Consider the following 17887-nt stretch of genomic DNA (forward strand, 5'->3'; position numbering starts at 1 on the left):
TAGGGATACAGAGGCATTCTAGACACGTACCAGAGGATGTGAAGCTGCCCAATACACAGCCAGAACTTCAGTTTGAAGCATGCAGTACTGATGCATAGAAAAGAGTGATCCATTCTCTAAATGGAGCTTGATGTTACTTTTTGACTTGCAATGGCTATTAATGCATACCAATCTAAGAAGCAGCCTTGCAAACCACACTGTAGCACTACAGACATTAAGTCAATACATTGCTAAAAACTGACATTACAGAAAACTTACCGCTGCCTTAAGGTAGTAAACAAAAGAAGAAAAAAGGAAAAAAGGCAAAAAATTTACTGAGGAAAATTATAAGAATTTTACTGGAATTGATAAATGTTTTAGAAGTAAATGCTGTTTCTTTATTTCATATGGAACACATTCCTTGTGCTTTTTATGTCACGGTATCAATACAGATGATGAAAGAGTAAACCTTGTAAAATAAATTCAGTTTATTTTTTTTTTTACTGCATAGAGCAGACCAGTGAAAGTAACACTCACTTGTCCGAAGAATGCTACCCTGAAATAAGTTCCCAGCAGCCTCTTGCCTGTATGCATAACTTCTGTAACTTTACTGTATGCTCGATGAAGGGTGTCATATAAGTGAGCAAGCCTCTAAAAATAAAAGAAAACAGTAATGAGGTAGAAGAACAAAGACCTTTTCTGTCTTAAAATAACAAATGATGTCCCTGTAGCCAGTAACAACTGAAAACATTCTTTTATTGAATGGTAGTATTAAGTACTGACAGTATGTAAGACTAATTTTTAATTATTTAAATATTTACTTTCTTTAAAAAAATTAAAATGAAATATTTCAACACATTCAAATTATTATGTGATGTCCAATGTGTCATGCAGTTTGACTTGAAAATTCAGGATTTTTTTCTTGCTCAAATTTACTTTTGATGAATTAAGTACCTCAAAATCTCTCCGTTTTTCATAAATGGGAATTATAAGTTTATATATATCAGCAATGAGTTCATAGCGTTCCGCCTTCCAGAGTCCATCAGCACACTGCTCCAACAATTCCATCAGCACATCCTAGATTTGGATACATATTTGAAAATGTGAAGCAAGTACTCATCAAAAGCATAGCAAATAATTATACCAAAGCTCTTCCCAGTGAAAAGGGAAATCTTGCCTCAAAACAGAATTATCTACACTTACTGATTTAAGTTATTGTGGCAATCAAAAATTGCTAAAAAGAAAACAAAACAAGACAGAATGGTCTGAGTGTACACACATACTCCTTGTATTTACAAACAGCATGTTTCTTTTAGATATTCTTCAAACTTCTTTGGGTCTTCTAAAATTCTTGCATCACAGTGATGAGGCCAGAAGCTGGAAAAAACTCCTTTCATGCTTAGAAGCTACTCTGTTCCACCTCCTTCTTCCCTTTGGTTGAGGACTAAGTCAGCTTAAAGACATCACTAAGAAAAACAGTTTTTAATACTGCGAGCAAAGAGACTAAAAAATGGCACCCTTATCCATGTGCTGCAACAGACCTTAAAACATTTCCTCCTTTCCCCCAGTAAATTATGGGGCTGTGCAGACTCCCCACAATCTCCATTCTCAGCAGCCAAGTGGTGACAAATGACAGACCAGTGTCACTGCTGGACCACAAGGGCTGGTACACAAATACTGGTTTATGACTCAACTCTTAATTCAGACACCAGAGGGCATCCAGATGCAGCAAAGAAGAGAAAAAATTGTGTACAAAAGAAAAAGAACATAAAGAGCACGCGCTTCAAGTGGGACAGCTGATAGAAAGGAGCAAAAGAGCACAACATTTCTGCGCCACGTCGCAATGTTCATCCATTCCCATGGGAAAAGCTCTTTTCCATATATGCAATCAGTTTCCCTTGACACCTGCGAGAACAGCCTCTTGCTCTTTAATGGCGCTCTTGGAAAATTCTGATTCTTCTACTAACCACTTTAGGAGCTGGACTTTTTCCAGTTTGTTGACACCTCTCTTGACTTTTGAGGGTCAGTGCTGGACACAAGGTTAGAGATGGGGCTCTACAAATGCCACAATAAAAGGGAAAAAACTCACTTCTCTCTGCTTCTTGAGTCAATCCTCTCAAACACAACAGAGGCTGCATTGGCTTTTGTTTCCACAAAGCCACACTGATTATTCCCATTGAATATGCTGTCCACTAGAACTTCCAGGTCTTTCTGCAGAGCTGCTGCTTAGCCTGAACTGAGATTTTGTTTTTCTTTGTACAGCCTTGAGAGGACACTGTGTTCCTGTAAGGCTCTTTCATTTACCCATCTGCAAGTCAGGATAATGCCTCTCATGGAATGTCACAGGCAAACAACTGTTTTGATGAAATGCACACAGCAGCCTTGTTAAAAAGGAAAATTCCAAACCCTAAATTTTGGTTTTTTCATCAGACAGAATTCTTTTAAAATGAGAACTAAATTGAGAATCCCCAAATTTAATTTTTTTTTAAATGAGAAACTATATAAAGTTTTAAGAAAGATTTCACTTAATTAGGAATTGTTTTTATAAACTGGAGAATATGAAAGATATTTTGTCCCTTTCGGAAACATGAAGGAATTCTCTCTGATCCTCCAATACTTGTAAATGCTCCTTTGGAGATTTAACTCTAAAATAACTAGCAAAAAGGGAAATCTCAAGTTTTACGGGAAGAAATTCAACATGGCTTGTTACCACGTATAGGAAGAACTCTCATCAGAGCATCATTTTTTAAAGTAGTAGCAAAATACAGCTTGAAAGATGTTTCTGCTTTTTGACTTCTGTACCAAATTAATCTCATTTTTTTTCTCAGACAATACAGTTCTGCTTACTTATGAAGACACTGAGGAAAAAATCCATTTATGGGTACGTTCCTATTCCTGAAGGAACTGCACTACCTTTTCTGAAGTGCTTCTAAAATGATTTTTAGTCTGCTAAAGCAAAATATTTATTCCCTACTGTTACTCATGTTATTATTACTATTATTACTTCTCCCCTATAATCATTTTCCCATATTTCAGATAACTTTCAGAAGTCATCTGAAAAATAGTAACTTTTTTCAATACTTCATCATTTAGAGTACTACATGGTTAAGTTTAGAAAGGGTTGCATGCAGGGAAAAATGAAATTTGGCTTGGTTTGATCCTTCTGCAAGCTGTACAGGCTTATAATTTCACTCTTGGCTTACTTCTGTTCCACGGAAATACTGAGAGATGGAAATAAATTTGTGTAGGGTTCAATGACCCAGAAAAAGCAGTATATTCCTTTTGCAGGGAGTGACTAATGAGAAAAAGAATAAAGACATTCCATTTAAAAAAAAATGCATAACAATTTAACTCTGACAAATGGTCTGGCAGGAAAACAGTGACAGAAATTTCCAACAAAACTTTTCATCAGCAGTAGTCACTAGAATTCCTGATCTTCAATAACTTAGAGCAACTTGCATTTTGCTTTGGGTAACATGCTATATTTCATGCTGGATCAGAAAGCATCAATGATTTAAAAAAGACAGCACAAAAATTGAAAAAAAAAATACAAACCACAAAACAATTTGCACAGTCAAATAATATTGTCATACAGCTTTACCATACACTAATTAAAATGCCAAAGAAAAATACTTTTCTTGTACAATTACGCTTACAAACCAGGGCGTTTTCTAACATGACTGCTGCCAGTAGTGGTCTGTCCCTCTCTTCCACAACTACACCAGCACATACATAGTGCAGACATAGTTTTTCATGAGGAAGGTTATTCATAATATTTTCATATAGGCTGCTTACTAGTAAAATTAACTCTAGAGCCGGGACAGATGGATCAGCAAAGACACAAGGAGTGAAACTTCAGCCAGAAAAAACACATAGACACGAGTCTGGTGTCAGTAAAACTACTTTCATTGTTATGGCAGATTTGCTCAGGGAAACTGCAAACAGCAAAAACCATTGAACACATTTTGATGATTTCTGGTGCAGTAATACTCTAAATCCATGTCTGTTTTACAAAACAACAGATTTTGCTAACTCTAATAATTAACTCACATTAGTGTTCATCCTGGCAACTAGCATAAAACCCCATTTTGCTTTTATTCTGCAAGTGGTGTTGAATTGATATGCTAGCACTGTAATACATGTATATAGTAAATTCTCTAAATCTGGGACACCTTACAGATTTTTTTTTTATTTCAGCTTTAAGGTACGAATGGCAGATCAGAAAACAATTATTATATCCCTTAGATCAGTAATTGTCCAGACTGAAACATTAAAGTTGTAGAAAACCCCAGTCCTTTCAGTATGTAAATGTTAACATTTTTATGTTTGCTTACTTCATTGAAGTGAACATCTTGCATTCCAACATCCTCCATCATTGAAGCCTCTTCATCTATATTCGGTGTGATTACTCTGAAAGCAGTACAACCTTGCCTAAACATCCCTGTCATTGAAAAAGAAATATAGACAAATTTAATTTTCTCCAGCAGGATAACATTGGGCCATTTTGTGATTCTGGATAAAGCAGATGCCATGTTTAAATATACCTACCACCAAATAAATAAAGAAATAGATCAGCCTCCCATTGCATTATTAAAATACAAGACCTTATATTACTGTAAATGTACAATTGGGTTTTAAAAAACCCCAAAAACATTAATATCTGGACCCTTACCTATCAAACTAAGTAGTGTCTGAATCTTCCCACTTTATCTTAAATCTGTGTCTAATCTACTCCACCCTAAGTCTAAGGTACTCAAGGTAACTTTTACAGGATTTAATTAAATTGCCATGAAGTCATGCTGGAACTGCGTACAGGGGCAGGACCTGGCATGTCATTCTTTCCAGTCTGAACAATATGAATGACATTAACCATAAAAAATGATCAAGGGGTGGCAAAGCAGATTATTCAAACACAGAAAACCAGGAAAAAAAACTAACTAAATACCAATCTGACTCCCTTTACTGAAAAAAAATACTTAACAAAAATGGAGTATAGAATGTTCCAACATGAAACCCATGTCTTTAACTCATACTGTTTAGCTCTTTTTTGATTACATCAGACTGCTGAATTAAGAAAACAGCATTTTCTGTATCAATTAAAACCTCAAGGCCAATCAGTAAATATTATGGAAGCATAAGGATTTGCACATATTTATTTTACAACTCATTCCTACATAGATTCTTTCTGCTCAGTTCTGACCATCAGAGTTTTTATTGAATGATTGCCTCAAACGCAAGGGGCTTTTCTGTTCCTAGAAGTACCACAGGTAGAAGTCTGACCCTTGGTATTATTGAGAGGAAATAAATTTTATATGACAGTATACAAAAACAGCAGAACACCCAAAGGACTCACAAATTGATAGAGACTATCACTAGTTCTCAGGTATCATCAGGCTTCCAACTGGACACAGTGACTTGGCCTAGCAGCTTATTTCAGATTTGGTCTCAGAGAAGGTTCTGAAATCACTGGAGCAAAGAAAATAGCCTGTCGCCCTAATTCTTCAAGCCTTCTGATGATGTTTACATATTTCTAGTGGAGTCTCTCACAAATGTAACATAAACAAGTAGATTGTTTTCATACCAGTCTGTGGTGGACTGTTGAACTGACCACTGGGGTCAGAAAGGTGTTCTTCTTGTCCTCCAATCCTTGATCAAACTCCAAATCCTATTTAAACCCCAAATCATAATAAACTTCCTCTTTCTCTGCTCACCTCTCAACCTGAGTGAGTGTGGTTTTTCCATGTCCCTACTGGTGACAATAGCCTATACACGACACAAGCATTTGGCAAGAAGCTCAACAAGTACAGAGACAAGGCATCTTTTAGACTCATGATTTTGCTTCATTTTGAACTGCCATGCAAAGGCAAAGCTAAAAAGTTGTGAATATGAATGTGCCCACAAATCCAAAACACTGTCTCAACATCAAAATCAGTTTTAACACATTCCTGACATTTTCTTCAGGAGAGCTCTTTTTGTTAATATAAGCCATATCTCCAATCCCTGACTGAGAACTCTTCTGATCCTATAGATGAAAGGTAGTGCTCTACCCTATCTCAAGGGTCATCAAAATCCACTTTTACAAATAGCTGCTGGCACAGAAGATACCACAACAAGGTGAAACATCCTCAGCACTATTATTATTGATTGAACATCTGAAAATTTGTACAAATTTATTTTGACTCCTCTGGCAATGCCAGGTTTCCCAAGAGGCAGTGAGAGACTGACTGCTTGTAGAACAAGAATATTCTTGAATAACTTTGCTTTAGAAAGGATCTGATTTGAGCTATTAGCAGCTCTGGTATAAAATAAAAAATTTTACTTTCCAAAAATATTACTTTGACTTCATCTGAAATGCTGCCCCTTAGATATGCAAGTACACTCTTAAGTACATGAGTATGCTACCTGGTTAAGTCAGAATTTTTTCCCTGGCAAACACGGAAATACCTACAACTTCCTCAAGGAAATGATTGATTTTCCCAAACTCTAATAAAAATATATATATTTGAATACATTAAAATAAGCTTTTGAAATCATACCTTTTCGTGTGAGATATTCTGCAACCAGTGCTGCTACATGGACATAGCACATTGCTGCCTAAAACAGAAATAGTAACCATCTTTTAAAATACAATCAAAATGGGACTATTAAAAACAAGGTATAAGGTGAGCAACAGTACAAGACAATTTCTTCAGTTTTCCTTTTTGCTGCTTTGCAGAATATGTTCTATGACAAGTGTAAGAATTCTCCACCTCATTTATGTAAAACAGTAACAGTGCAAGTGCACTCACTCCTTCCTAACCAGAGCACTGAGTGGCATGGACAGCAGTTCACAATCTAAGAATGACCCTGGGTCACAAATCACAAGGTAGGAACATCATGCTGTAATAAAAACAAGCGAATCTCATTTTCTGGGGGGAGGTATTTTAATGATTCTACTCAACATTTGGTAACACTACTGCTAACCTGTTTTGTCTGCTTTTTGGCTCCAGACCAAGAAAAATGCAGAAGAAACTGGTGACAAGCCATTTGAAAGCAGCAAGAGAGATCTGACCTATGAATGGAATTTGAAGGAATTTGGTTGTTGCAGTTTGGAAAACAGAAAAAAAAAAGAGGGACACAATAATTTTCAGATATCTGAGATTTTTTAATGGATTTGACACCAACCAGTTTCCTCCACAGAAAGCACAAAAAAAAAAAAGATTTGAGAGTCTTGTTTTATTAAAAAGGCTTAGGCTTTCAGCAAAAGGTTACTCTAACTGTAAGTATCAGTTGAACAGCTTAAATATGGAAGTTGCACAACCTCAAATGGTGGAGGTGAAGGAAAAAGGTAAGAATCGACCAGAAATTCTAACTCATATTTTGTATCAAGTTGAACTTAATGATTTGCAGATGTCCTCATCTAGTTGCATAGTCAAATATTCTAAGATTTTAATTAAAAAAAAATAACACAACTGAAAAGGTTTGAAAGACCTTGTCTTCTCAGCTAGCTGAAGCTGTTCAGTACAAAAGACAAGCTAGTAACAGAGTAATGTGTATGCCTTCTGTGTTGCTACCATCTGGAAGAAGAGAATTCTAGTACTAAGAATTGAGTTAGGAAAATAGCACCCTCCATATCTTGGAGATCTTTACTTGCCTACATGATGCTCTTTCTAACAGATGTTTATGAAATGCAAAGATTTCATACAAAGCAATTTACTTGCAGAAGGAAAAACCTTCCAGAAAGAGACAAAATTAATCTGTATCCAGTTAAAATGTCAATGTCTCATTAAGACATGCAACAAATCCCCACACCCTATTCTCCTTTTTCCTAAAACTGAATATTTTAAGAGCACAGTAAAATCAGAAAGCTTTCCTTTTTTTTCAAACAACCCAAAAAATTATTTGTCAGGTTTAAGAACAGTATAAGTTGTTTTAGTAAGTAATTTGGAATAAAATCAAGCTAATTCTGTAAGGGCAACTGGAGGGGAATTCAAGGAGTGGCTTCAAGTGTTTAAGCAAGTAATAAAAAAGATATTTTTAAGCAAAAGGCCTCTCTTCCATGGCTTGCACTGTGCATTCCATTCCTAGCAGTGTGTCAGCTATAGCAGTTAAACATGTTCCTTACATTAATAACCCAAAATTACTTACAGATGTACTTGGATAGGACAAAAACTTAACAGCTATTGAAAGCAATCCAGTAACAATTTAAAAATGATTAAAAATACTTATTATGTTACATGCTAACAACTACATATAGTACATTCCCCTTCTATAAACTTAAACTTATTACAGAGCTAAAACTAATTTGATTTTATTTTTTCTCTTACCTCTGAAAGATCTCCATTTTTAACATGGATCCTTGCCATGCTGTCTAACCATGTCTTCCTCAGTTCAGGTGTACTGGCATAAGACTTTGCCAAGCTGTACTGGAGGTCTACAAGCATTTCTGGATCATTCTCGTGTTCCTTCATCTGAGCCGTAGCCATCAGCACCGTACGAATCCGTTTGGTTAAATCCTTAACGTCAGAAGGGAATGTAGTGTGCTAAAACATGGGAAAGTCGGGTTAACCACTATGTTTTCCTAGTCCTTGCACAAGAAAAGGATAAAACAAGACTGGAAAAGATGCTATGGAAGAGTCTCCAAGCATCCTTCTACAGTATGGAAATAGGAATAAAAACAGACCTTAATAATTCTGTCGTTATTGGCACAATTGTTGATGATGGAAAGAGACTGCTGAAATCTAGTTCCTCCAATTCCAACCACATCAGCAATTAACTGGCTTACTGAAATAATAACCTTGACAGAAACAAATATCTTGTTAGTGCATATTTCTTGAAATACTCTTGAGATGTACCTGTGAGGCAATTACAAAGGAAGTTTTGTTCTTTTTAATTGAAAAATCATTCTCCTAAATAAAATAATGTTTGTGGGTTTTTTCCCAATTACTTGTACAATAACATAGGCAAGATAAAACAGGCTTGTGCAAATTCAAGACACATGACTGACTGCTAGGTGAACTAGGCAGAGGTCACTAAACTGGCAAACTACTGTTCCCAGCTTTGTCAGGACACACCATTTTCTAATGATTTGTTTTATTTTAGACTTTTATGTGCTTGTTGCTGCATTCTTTTCCTTCTTCAGATGCAACAGGGTGCACCCATTTGACAAACAAAATAACATCTACAAAAAAGAACATTTGCACTGACAAAATTTATTTCCTGCAAAACACAGGGTCATCCAACTGTTTCTAAGTATTTCCCTGTACTGAATATATTTTTATGGCCATCTTCTTACTCTTAATACCAGCCTTGCTTGAACCCCAAATAAATTCTTTTAAGTCTTTATCTGACAGAGCTTTGCACACTGGTATGCAACTGTGTATCTATAATATTAAATAAAAAAGAAAACAAAAGAAAATATATACTAACTTGCAGATGTGTTCGAACAAAAGACTTCTTCCCTGTGTAGTCAAAATTATTTCTCATCAAAAAGTACAGTAACTGTGAAGCTTCATTACGAATGGAACTCAGCTTGGAATTACAGTACTTCAGAATTTCATAGCACAGTGCAGAACACATATCAGCTCTACCTTCATAAAATGTAGAAGGAAACTGAGGAAAAAGAAGAAAACAAAGTTTTTATTCTTCAAAACTAGAGTCAGATCTTGATAAAATAAGCATGTCGAGAAAAACACAAATAAATTCATGTCCTCAAATTGTGGAAAAAACCAAGAGTTAAGAGTAGCTCATGACACAAAGAAATTTTTACAGCAAATACAAGGACAAGCATTCCACACTGTTGAGATCAGAGCAGTCCTTATTCACCAATTTTATTTTGGGATGTTCGTTCTTAAATTCTTACCCAATATATTGTTAACTAAAGAACTGAACAAGTACTTAAGGGTGAAATTCTTAAAACTTCTTACCTTATAAATAAGTGCCCTTAAAGCACTAAATACATTTTTCAATGCTGTTTCAGACTGATTCTTTTGAAGGAAGCAGAGGTATACATCAAATACTTTCTTCATCAGTGGATTATGTCCGTGATCAGTCAGTAGCTGATTCTTTAAAACAAGAGCAAGAATTTAGGAGTTTTGTACAGAAATACATTCATACTAATCTAAGAACATATACAGGTCATCAAAAAGCAGGACATTTAAAAAATATAACCTCTATGGCATTACCAAGATGTTTAATAACACACACATACCTGAATTCTAATTAGGTATTTCTAACACTTAATTTTGCTTACAAAAGAAGTGTCCTCTAAATAGACTTACAGAACACAATTTTTTTTATCAGCTGTTAATTAAATCCATTACTTATAATAGCTTTTTGAAGGGCACACTCAAAGTACTCACAGACTTTGCTTACACTGGCTTTAGCAGCTCATATGGAAATTTTCTCACAGCAGTATCTCCTACTACAACTTGATTCTACAAGGTCTTGCCCATTCTGCAACTCACCTCGGTGCCCTCCACTCTTCCGTGTCATTACTGTATACAAGCCTCCAAAGGAGTGGAAGAGGGTGAGTTCAGCTGGACATAAGGAGGACCTTTTCTACACTGAGGGTGCTGAGGCAATGGGACAGATTGCCCTGGGAAGTAGAGGTTGCCCACTTCCTTGGAAGGTTTTTTCAAGGCCAAGCTGGATGGGGTTTTGAGCAACCTGGCCTAGGGGAAGCTGTCTCTGCCCATGCAGAAGGGTTGAACTAGATGATGTCTTGAAAGCCCCTTACTACCCAAAACATCATATGACTCTGATTTTATGTATTTTAGTGCAGCTTATTGTATATCCCCTGATTCTCCTACCTGTTTTGTTCGGATCTTTGAGACTATTCTGGCATACTCTTGCCTACTTTCTCAATGTACAACACACAGAGAACCTTGAAGGATTGCCATTCCAAGCATGATGGGTTGATAACTAAAGGATTAGTGTTCATTCCTTTTTAAATCTTTATAGCTACGTATCTTAATTCTCAATTCTGTCACCAGGTCTGTGGACAGAACTGACTCTAAACTCTATTAATTACATTACCAGAAAAAGGAATCTCATTGTAAACAAGCTCATGTTTTCATAACTAGATTAAAGATAAGACACTAAATTTAAATCTTCAAGCAAGAATCTGGATACACTGCTTAATAAGAGGAGAAGCAAGCTAGAGTTATCATCTCTCCTTTTTATGGCTTCGATTTTAAAGACTGGAAAACCTCAGAAAAACAGCCAAGAGGGATAAGTAAGTGGGTATGCTATATAAAGATTCCACAGGAGAGCTACAGCAACTGATACAACTAAAAGAAGTCTTATTTGTGGACAAATGGAAAAAAGTTACAGAAGAGGAACACACAAATCACTATTAAGGAGCGCATTGCTATAATAAGCCACCAAGTTCAATATGAAAGTCTGAGAGTGTCCAATTATGGTTTTGCCATAGATCTTTCATCTCACATGGCCTTTAAAAGCCACTATTACCATTAATATTAGGTAGACACCAAAGCTTCTAGAACAATTTTTAAGTTGGGCTGAGGAAGGAGCTTTTCCCACAGATTGCTGCTGGTATATGATGTGCAGCTGAAGCCAAAGCATTTTGCTGTGAGATATTATCAGTTTTACATGAAAACAATAAAAGACAAAGCTAGAGAAGCTAAAAATAGCAATGCTATTTAACTAGACTATAAAAATATAATTTTAAAAATCATCTTAAAAAGTATTTCTTCTCAAAGATATTTATGGGAAAAGTTAACACCAAGTCATGAACAAACCTTAAAAGCCATTGTGAATAATGATAGAGTGTCCAGAATTGTAATGCAAACTTCGGTGGCAATATTTGCTTCAAGTAAAGACTGGTGAAGGACATCTGCATCTGAATGGCCATAGCCTACAGAAATTCCAAATGAAGGGTAAGTGCTGGATACACTCATTTAAATGTTTCTTATTTCCAAAAGACTTGCTGAACTAGGAAAAGATTAACAAGTAAAAAGCCTGACAGAAGTTAGTATTCAATACAGGAAAATAATTCATATGCATTTAAATAGTTTCAAATGTAGTCAGATAATTATTCTAACATAATTTGCACAGGATCATAAAATACATGAAGTAAGAATTTCAACAATAGAAGCATTAAACAGTTAAAAACTATGTGATATTTCATATATATGTGCATGTATACACACATGTATATATGTATATATATAAAGCTACACAGTTATATATATATACACACACATATATTGATAAGTACTGCAGTAGGATGAAGTTACAGCTGAAAACATGAAATTCTGGCAATTTAGTGATGTTACAATGGTCTCTCAGTTAGTCACAAGTCAACCAGGACAAAAATGCAAAAAAGTAAGAGTTGAAGGAATACAATTCTGTACTTATATGCAGTTTAACACCCAAGTAATGAATTCTGCTCTTGTGGCAATACAGTGCAATAGCTCCGTATTTAGTAAAAGCACTCTATCACTTCTAGCTCCATAGTGTATTTTAATAATTTTAAAAACATATTTTGCTTCAGCACTGATAATAATGTGTCACTTATGTTCCCTAACACTGGTCATTAAGCACCAGATTGATAAACGTGACTGGGTTGTTTTATAAAAATTTGGTCTGGGTCACGTTTATATGTTAGATTTACAGACAACCTAGCATCACTAAATCAATGACAAGGATGACAAACTTGTGGAGATCAAGTAAAGAACAGAAGAAATGCCATACTCTTTTATAATGACGCTTGGCCACTTCTTTCCACACCTTCTTGCTTCCCTGTCTGAACTACACATGTACACCCATAACCACCAGTTTCTTTAGATTTATATGTTCTTTCTTGAAGCACAAAACTGAAATTTCTCAGAGATGAAGGGTATCACTTATTTCAGTATTTCAGTTCTATTTCTAGCTTATGTGGTTAGAAAGGGAGAAAATAAGTTCATAATTTACACTAATAGACAACAATCTTGCCAAAGAATCTTGATTTTAGTAACAAGTAAAGCAACTATTTCCACCAGACACTTCCTTTCGTTTTCCACCAGACACTTCCTTTCTTTATGTATCCCACACAAAACATTTTCAAGATTATTCAAGCTCTGAATGCTGCTTTGGATACATGATAGAAGCAGACTGACAGCTAAACGAAACTGAAAGTTAACAACAAAAAGACCAAAGATTCAAAAACCAATTTCACACTTGACGTGGTTTTTACAGCAACATATTTTCAATTTGTAAAACTTTGGTCAATACAATGTGTAATATCCTGATATTTATTAACTGTTCATATAAAAAACCATCTATCATCAGTTTAGACAAAGTTATCTGAATAAGACACCTTCCTCCATAATTTCCTTCAGTTGGAAAAGAACAGAAAGCTTCTTTTTACATATAAGCATGCATCTTTTAAAATCTTTCAGCTCACTGTTTCCTAAAACATCAGTAAACATTGCTGAGCTCTGAAGGCATGAAATCTCTTTGCACAGGGACATGTTATCTGTTTTTCAGGTTGTTTTTTTTTTTTTAACCAGTCTTTATCTGCAAAGTATTATACTGTATTGAATGCATAGCCACATAGTGTAATGGCTTTTTTTTGTGTATCAACAACCATGTAGAAATTATGATGATACAGCAGCAGCAGACTGATTGTAAGGGAAGAAAAAAGTAATTTCCACAGACATACTTGTCTGACATTTTAAAAGCAAGCAATTGCATTTCTTACATTTAAACGGATGTCATAATGCATTTATGAATAGAGAGGTTTAGTAGGATCTTTTTTTTTCACTTTTATACAAGACAATGTGATAAGTCCTGTGCAATTAAGCTATGTTTTGCTTTATATTACAGAAAAAGAGCTAAAAGATTTTAAGGGACAGTTAGATATGCTTTGAGAAATCAAAGAATGAACACAGTGAAAATACAGTTAACTCAAATTAACTTTTTTACTGCACACAGTTCTTTTCAGTACCAGTGTTGTATTTAATTGGATTAGTCAACCAGTTTCATTGTTTTTTTGAAGCTGAAAATCGAAAAATGATGCTTTAGAATACTTTACATACAGTATATTGCAATTTAGAAGCAGAATGTTTAAAAAGATAGGCCACAAGCAGATTTAGTTTTCAATACAGCAGTCTGTACAAGCTGACTTCAACCTGATTAAATCTTACCATTGTCTACAGAAATTCCAAGAATACTTGATATCTTTCTCACACTGAAAACAGAAAAATCACTTCATTATTGGACGCTTTTTCACTTCCAGACAAACTAAATCATGGGCTCACAATCTTTGTAGAAATTCTAAGAAACTCACTTCTTCTTAGGGGATGTCAAAACATGGAGATACGGTCAGAATACATATATTTAATTTTAGACTAGTAATTTATAAGACCATACAGGAGAAAAAAATTGAAGCTTAATAAAGCAAATAGAAAAAAAACCAAGCAAATTTTGTAACTATGTGCAGCACAAATTCCAGGCATACGCAACTAAAATCAAATATTAAAATCCAGTTTTAAGGTACACTGTAGTTAACCATGCTCCATGTTATGGCATCAGCCAGCAGTGATTGTTCTATCACAAAGCAGAGAACAGACCATCGACTGCTTCCAGCTATTCATTTGACCTGGAACAGTAAAAGTCATTGGGACGCACTGGTGTGGCTCTGGGACCTGTCTCTGGTGTTGTGGTACTGGTTGAGGATGACAGATGTTATCATGTCATGAGACTTACTGTGGTTAAAAGTGAGAGAGTTATCCAGGCTGCTCAGCTGCTGCAATCTGGCATGCATCATTCCTGTTCTGTTACGGGAAACAGGCAATGTCTGAGATTTTCGATCATGAACTATGGATCCTAACCCCTCCTGGTTCCTGCAAGATGGGTGAAATGGGATAGAAGCAAAAGTTAGACATGTCAAACTGCAGCAAGACAGGAAGTGCTGTTAGTTAAGCACAAGAAGTTTTACAGAAAGAATTATAATGCAACCTATTCACTGTTTTCTTTATAAAATAAAAATAGGTAGCTTAAAAAAAGGCGTCACAGCAAACTCTTTCTTAAAACCTCAAAGCATGAAAGCAAAAGCACACAAGCAGCCACTCTTAAAGTGCCAAATTTATTTCAGAGCTTTCGGGAAAAAAATATTTGAAAACATAAATATTCTGAAAATATTCAGAAACCAAAACTGAATTCTCTATTTTGATTGCAAAATTTTGGCAAAAAAGTTAGGACACACAGCAGTAGAATTAGAAAGCACACATGCAACAGGAGAGCAGGAATTATCTGAGATAGTATCAAATACTTCTTACCCAAGCAGGAAGGGAGAAGAGCCATAGACTTTGTTAAATTTGCAGCAATCAAATGAAGAAAACAGAAAAGTGATCTGTGTTAGCAATCAGTACAGGCTAACTTCCTATTGTGTACCACCACCAGAGATGATGAAAACCAGTGCTTGAATTGTAGAATCCCCTGTTCTCTTTCATTCTATGTCATTTGTGTATTTTAAGAGTACGTGCAATCACTGTGTGTAGTGACAATGTGAAAGACATGAAAGTTACATTTCCCGGGAAAATTCACAACACCAGATGCTTTCAATAGCTTAACAATTTCAACATTAACATGCAGCACACAGACCAGGTGATCAGTAAACAAAAAGGAAGTGTGGTAGTGTTCTCTACAAACTAGTCAAACAAAGCAGTTGGAAGAAGTTTTACAAAAAGCCTGATTTTTTTTTTTTTTTTTTTTACTCCTGTAAATCCAGAGTTTGACGTACATTTGAACACAAAGATTATATTCAAAACCTTCAGAAAGCCAGATTTATTTTTGAGTTTTTTAGGTTATGTGAACCTTTTTGGGTTTTTTTCCCAGAAAAATCTCCAAGGAGATAGTCAAGCTTGTAGAAGAAGGTTCACATTATCTAAATTAAAACCAAAAAAGCTAACATTATAGTTAGAATGCATTACCATTCAAAGTCAGCAACAACTTTCTCACTGCGTTCAAGAGGGCCAGTGTTTTAACCACACCAGTTTAATTATAACAGTATTACCCTGTCAACCACAGTGTAAGGCCTAAAGAAGTTGCTATCTTTTACTTCATTAAAAACCACTTTGCATTAAAAAAAATTAATGCAAAGATATTAAAATAAATTAATACAAGTTTCTGACTCCACAGATTTTCTTTGGACTTGAGATTTAAAAACAGCAGCGTTGGAATGTTCATTACTCACCTTCAAGTAAAAACATTATATATACAAAATTTCTAAAACATTTCAATTTATGTGGTTTTCTGGCCAACTGAATAAACAAAGCATCATAAAATTTCTTTCCCAAAGACATTATTTCAAGAAAAAAATACTGTAAAAGATAGCATGTAAGGAGTGGATTTAAAAGTCATGGTTAACAAACAGCTCACAGATCATTCTTAAACAAACACCAGACATCCAGACAGGATACAGATTTGTTAATATGGTAACCAGTTACTTACTTCAAAATCTTATGCATCATTTCACAATAAGTCTTCTACTTGTGCAATTTATTTGTTACAGAGGTTCAAGGCCTATCTTATGCAGTGTAATTATTAGGGCTCAAGACAGTGAAATTTAAATTCCACACAGTACCTGGCTATGTATCGTTTTCCCATGTACTGGAACTGATGCAAGCACACTCTGCAGATAACACAAATGAGAGAACCCACACTTAAAAAAACCTTATTAGACTTACGTATGCTGGAATTATTCAACAATTATTGTTAACTTTAAACTCCTACATCATAGAAGTTCTTTATTTCTCCTAGCCTTAAAATTCCCTTCTAGACTCCACGCCAAGAAAAGGTAAGTGTCTCACAGTCACAGTTATCCACAAATGGACAAGAAGCCAGGGTAACCAACATGGAAGAGTGAAGCAAAGAGATAACCAGACATTGCCTATTTATATAAAATTTGAAAATTGTATGTCAACATTCAAAATAAGGGCAAACCATTTTGCTTCCCCCCATGGCAGGCAAACCCACTTGGTTACAAATTGGCTTTTTAAATTTTGTTGCATTTTATTTAATGTCTCCAGATTCTAGGATAACAACAGGGTTTCTGAAAGAACTATTTTCAAAAGGGAATATGCTTTTATAACAAGATGATAACAAAGACAAATTAACAACAAAAAATTTTCATTAAAAAAAATCTATATTACTGGTAAGTGCACAACACTAATGACTAATTTAACTAGAAGTCATATCTTCAAATCAAGAGAAGTGGTGTGAGTGGAGGCTGTAATACTGATTTTATTTTACTCTTTTCACTCTGTAAATATTTATTCCAATAATACAGAAAACAATGCAACATCCCTTGTTCCTCCAGTAACATGTTCTAAAAGTTCTTCTTTAAAGAGTAAAGCCAAAATGAAAGCCAGTTTTCAGGCTCTGTCTTCCATGTGCCAGCTGAGAATGAGAGGAAAGACTGCCTTAGTGCCTCTCCAACTCAGCTCCATTTTTTACTGAGACCTTGAGTAGCTTAGCTGCCTTCAACCTGTAAAGTCAGAATGGTGTTTGCCTTCCCCAAACTTGCCATTCTGAGCACAAAAAAACCCTCAATTCCCCTTTCTGATATCTTCTTGTCTTTTAGATTCTAAGTTTTTCAGATGGAGAGTAAGCTGATGATAACAAACAGTGGACTCATCCTGTATCTGTTCCCGTAGAGAATAGCAGAGGACACATGAGGAATGCTAGGAGCACGGTTCTGAAGTTATGCAATTCAATCATTTTTGCTATGCAACCATATATTTACTATTTAACAGCTGATGTTACAAGACACAGCTTAATGCAGAAAGGTGTCAAGACAGCTGGTTCCTCTTCCATGAGCACTGCAATACTCTGAGCACTACTTGTTCAAGAACTTCCTGAGTGACATCCCTTCTGCATAGTCTGATTCCAGAGAATATCATGGAATTGGACAGACATG

General features: G+C 35.3%; 1 protein-coding gene across 6 annotated transcripts in view; it reads right to left on the minus strand.

Moving 5' to 3' along the window:
• Positions 1 to 17887, minus strand: part of DOCK9 (dedicator of cytokinesis 9) — a 113877-nt gene that overhangs the window by 8233 nt on the left and 87757 nt on the right. For 2 of the 6 annotated variants that reach the window (XM_066176390.1, XM_066176389.1), the window contains exons 37-47: positions 16553 to 16600; positions 14674 to 14810; positions 11721 to 11836; positions 9885 to 10022; positions 9388 to 9570; positions 8642 to 8755; positions 8286 to 8501; positions 6516 to 6573; positions 4314 to 4420; positions 934 to 1056; positions 517 to 630 (exon numbers count right to left, since the gene is read on the minus strand). In XM_066176390.1, the coding sequence (XP_066032487.1) occupies positions 517 to 630; positions 934 to 1056; positions 4314 to 4420; positions 6516 to 6573; positions 8286 to 8501; positions 8642 to 8755; positions 9388 to 9570; positions 9885 to 10022; positions 11721 to 11836; positions 14674 to 14810; positions 16553 to 16600 (1354 nt within the window). Of the gene's footprint in view, positions 1 to 510; positions 631 to 933; positions 1057 to 4313; positions 4421 to 6515; positions 6574 to 8285; positions 8502 to 8641; positions 8756 to 9387; positions 9571 to 9884; positions 10023 to 11720; positions 11837 to 14111; positions 14156 to 14673; positions 14811 to 16552; positions 16601 to 17887 lie in introns of those variants that run through there. The other 4 variants (XM_066176394.1, XM_066176392.1, XM_066176391.1 and 1 more) reach the window with 4 other exon arrangements.

This window comes from Chamaea fasciata, unplaced genomic scaffold (genome assembly GCF_029207755.1).
Source record: "Chamaea fasciata isolate MVZ Bird 193981 ecotype frontalis unplaced genomic scaffold, bChaFas1.0.hap1 SCAF_2, whole genome shotgun sequence".
Classification (NCBI taxonomy): domain Eukaryota; kingdom Metazoa; phylum Chordata; class Aves; order Passeriformes; family Sylviidae; genus Chamaea; species Chamaea fasciata.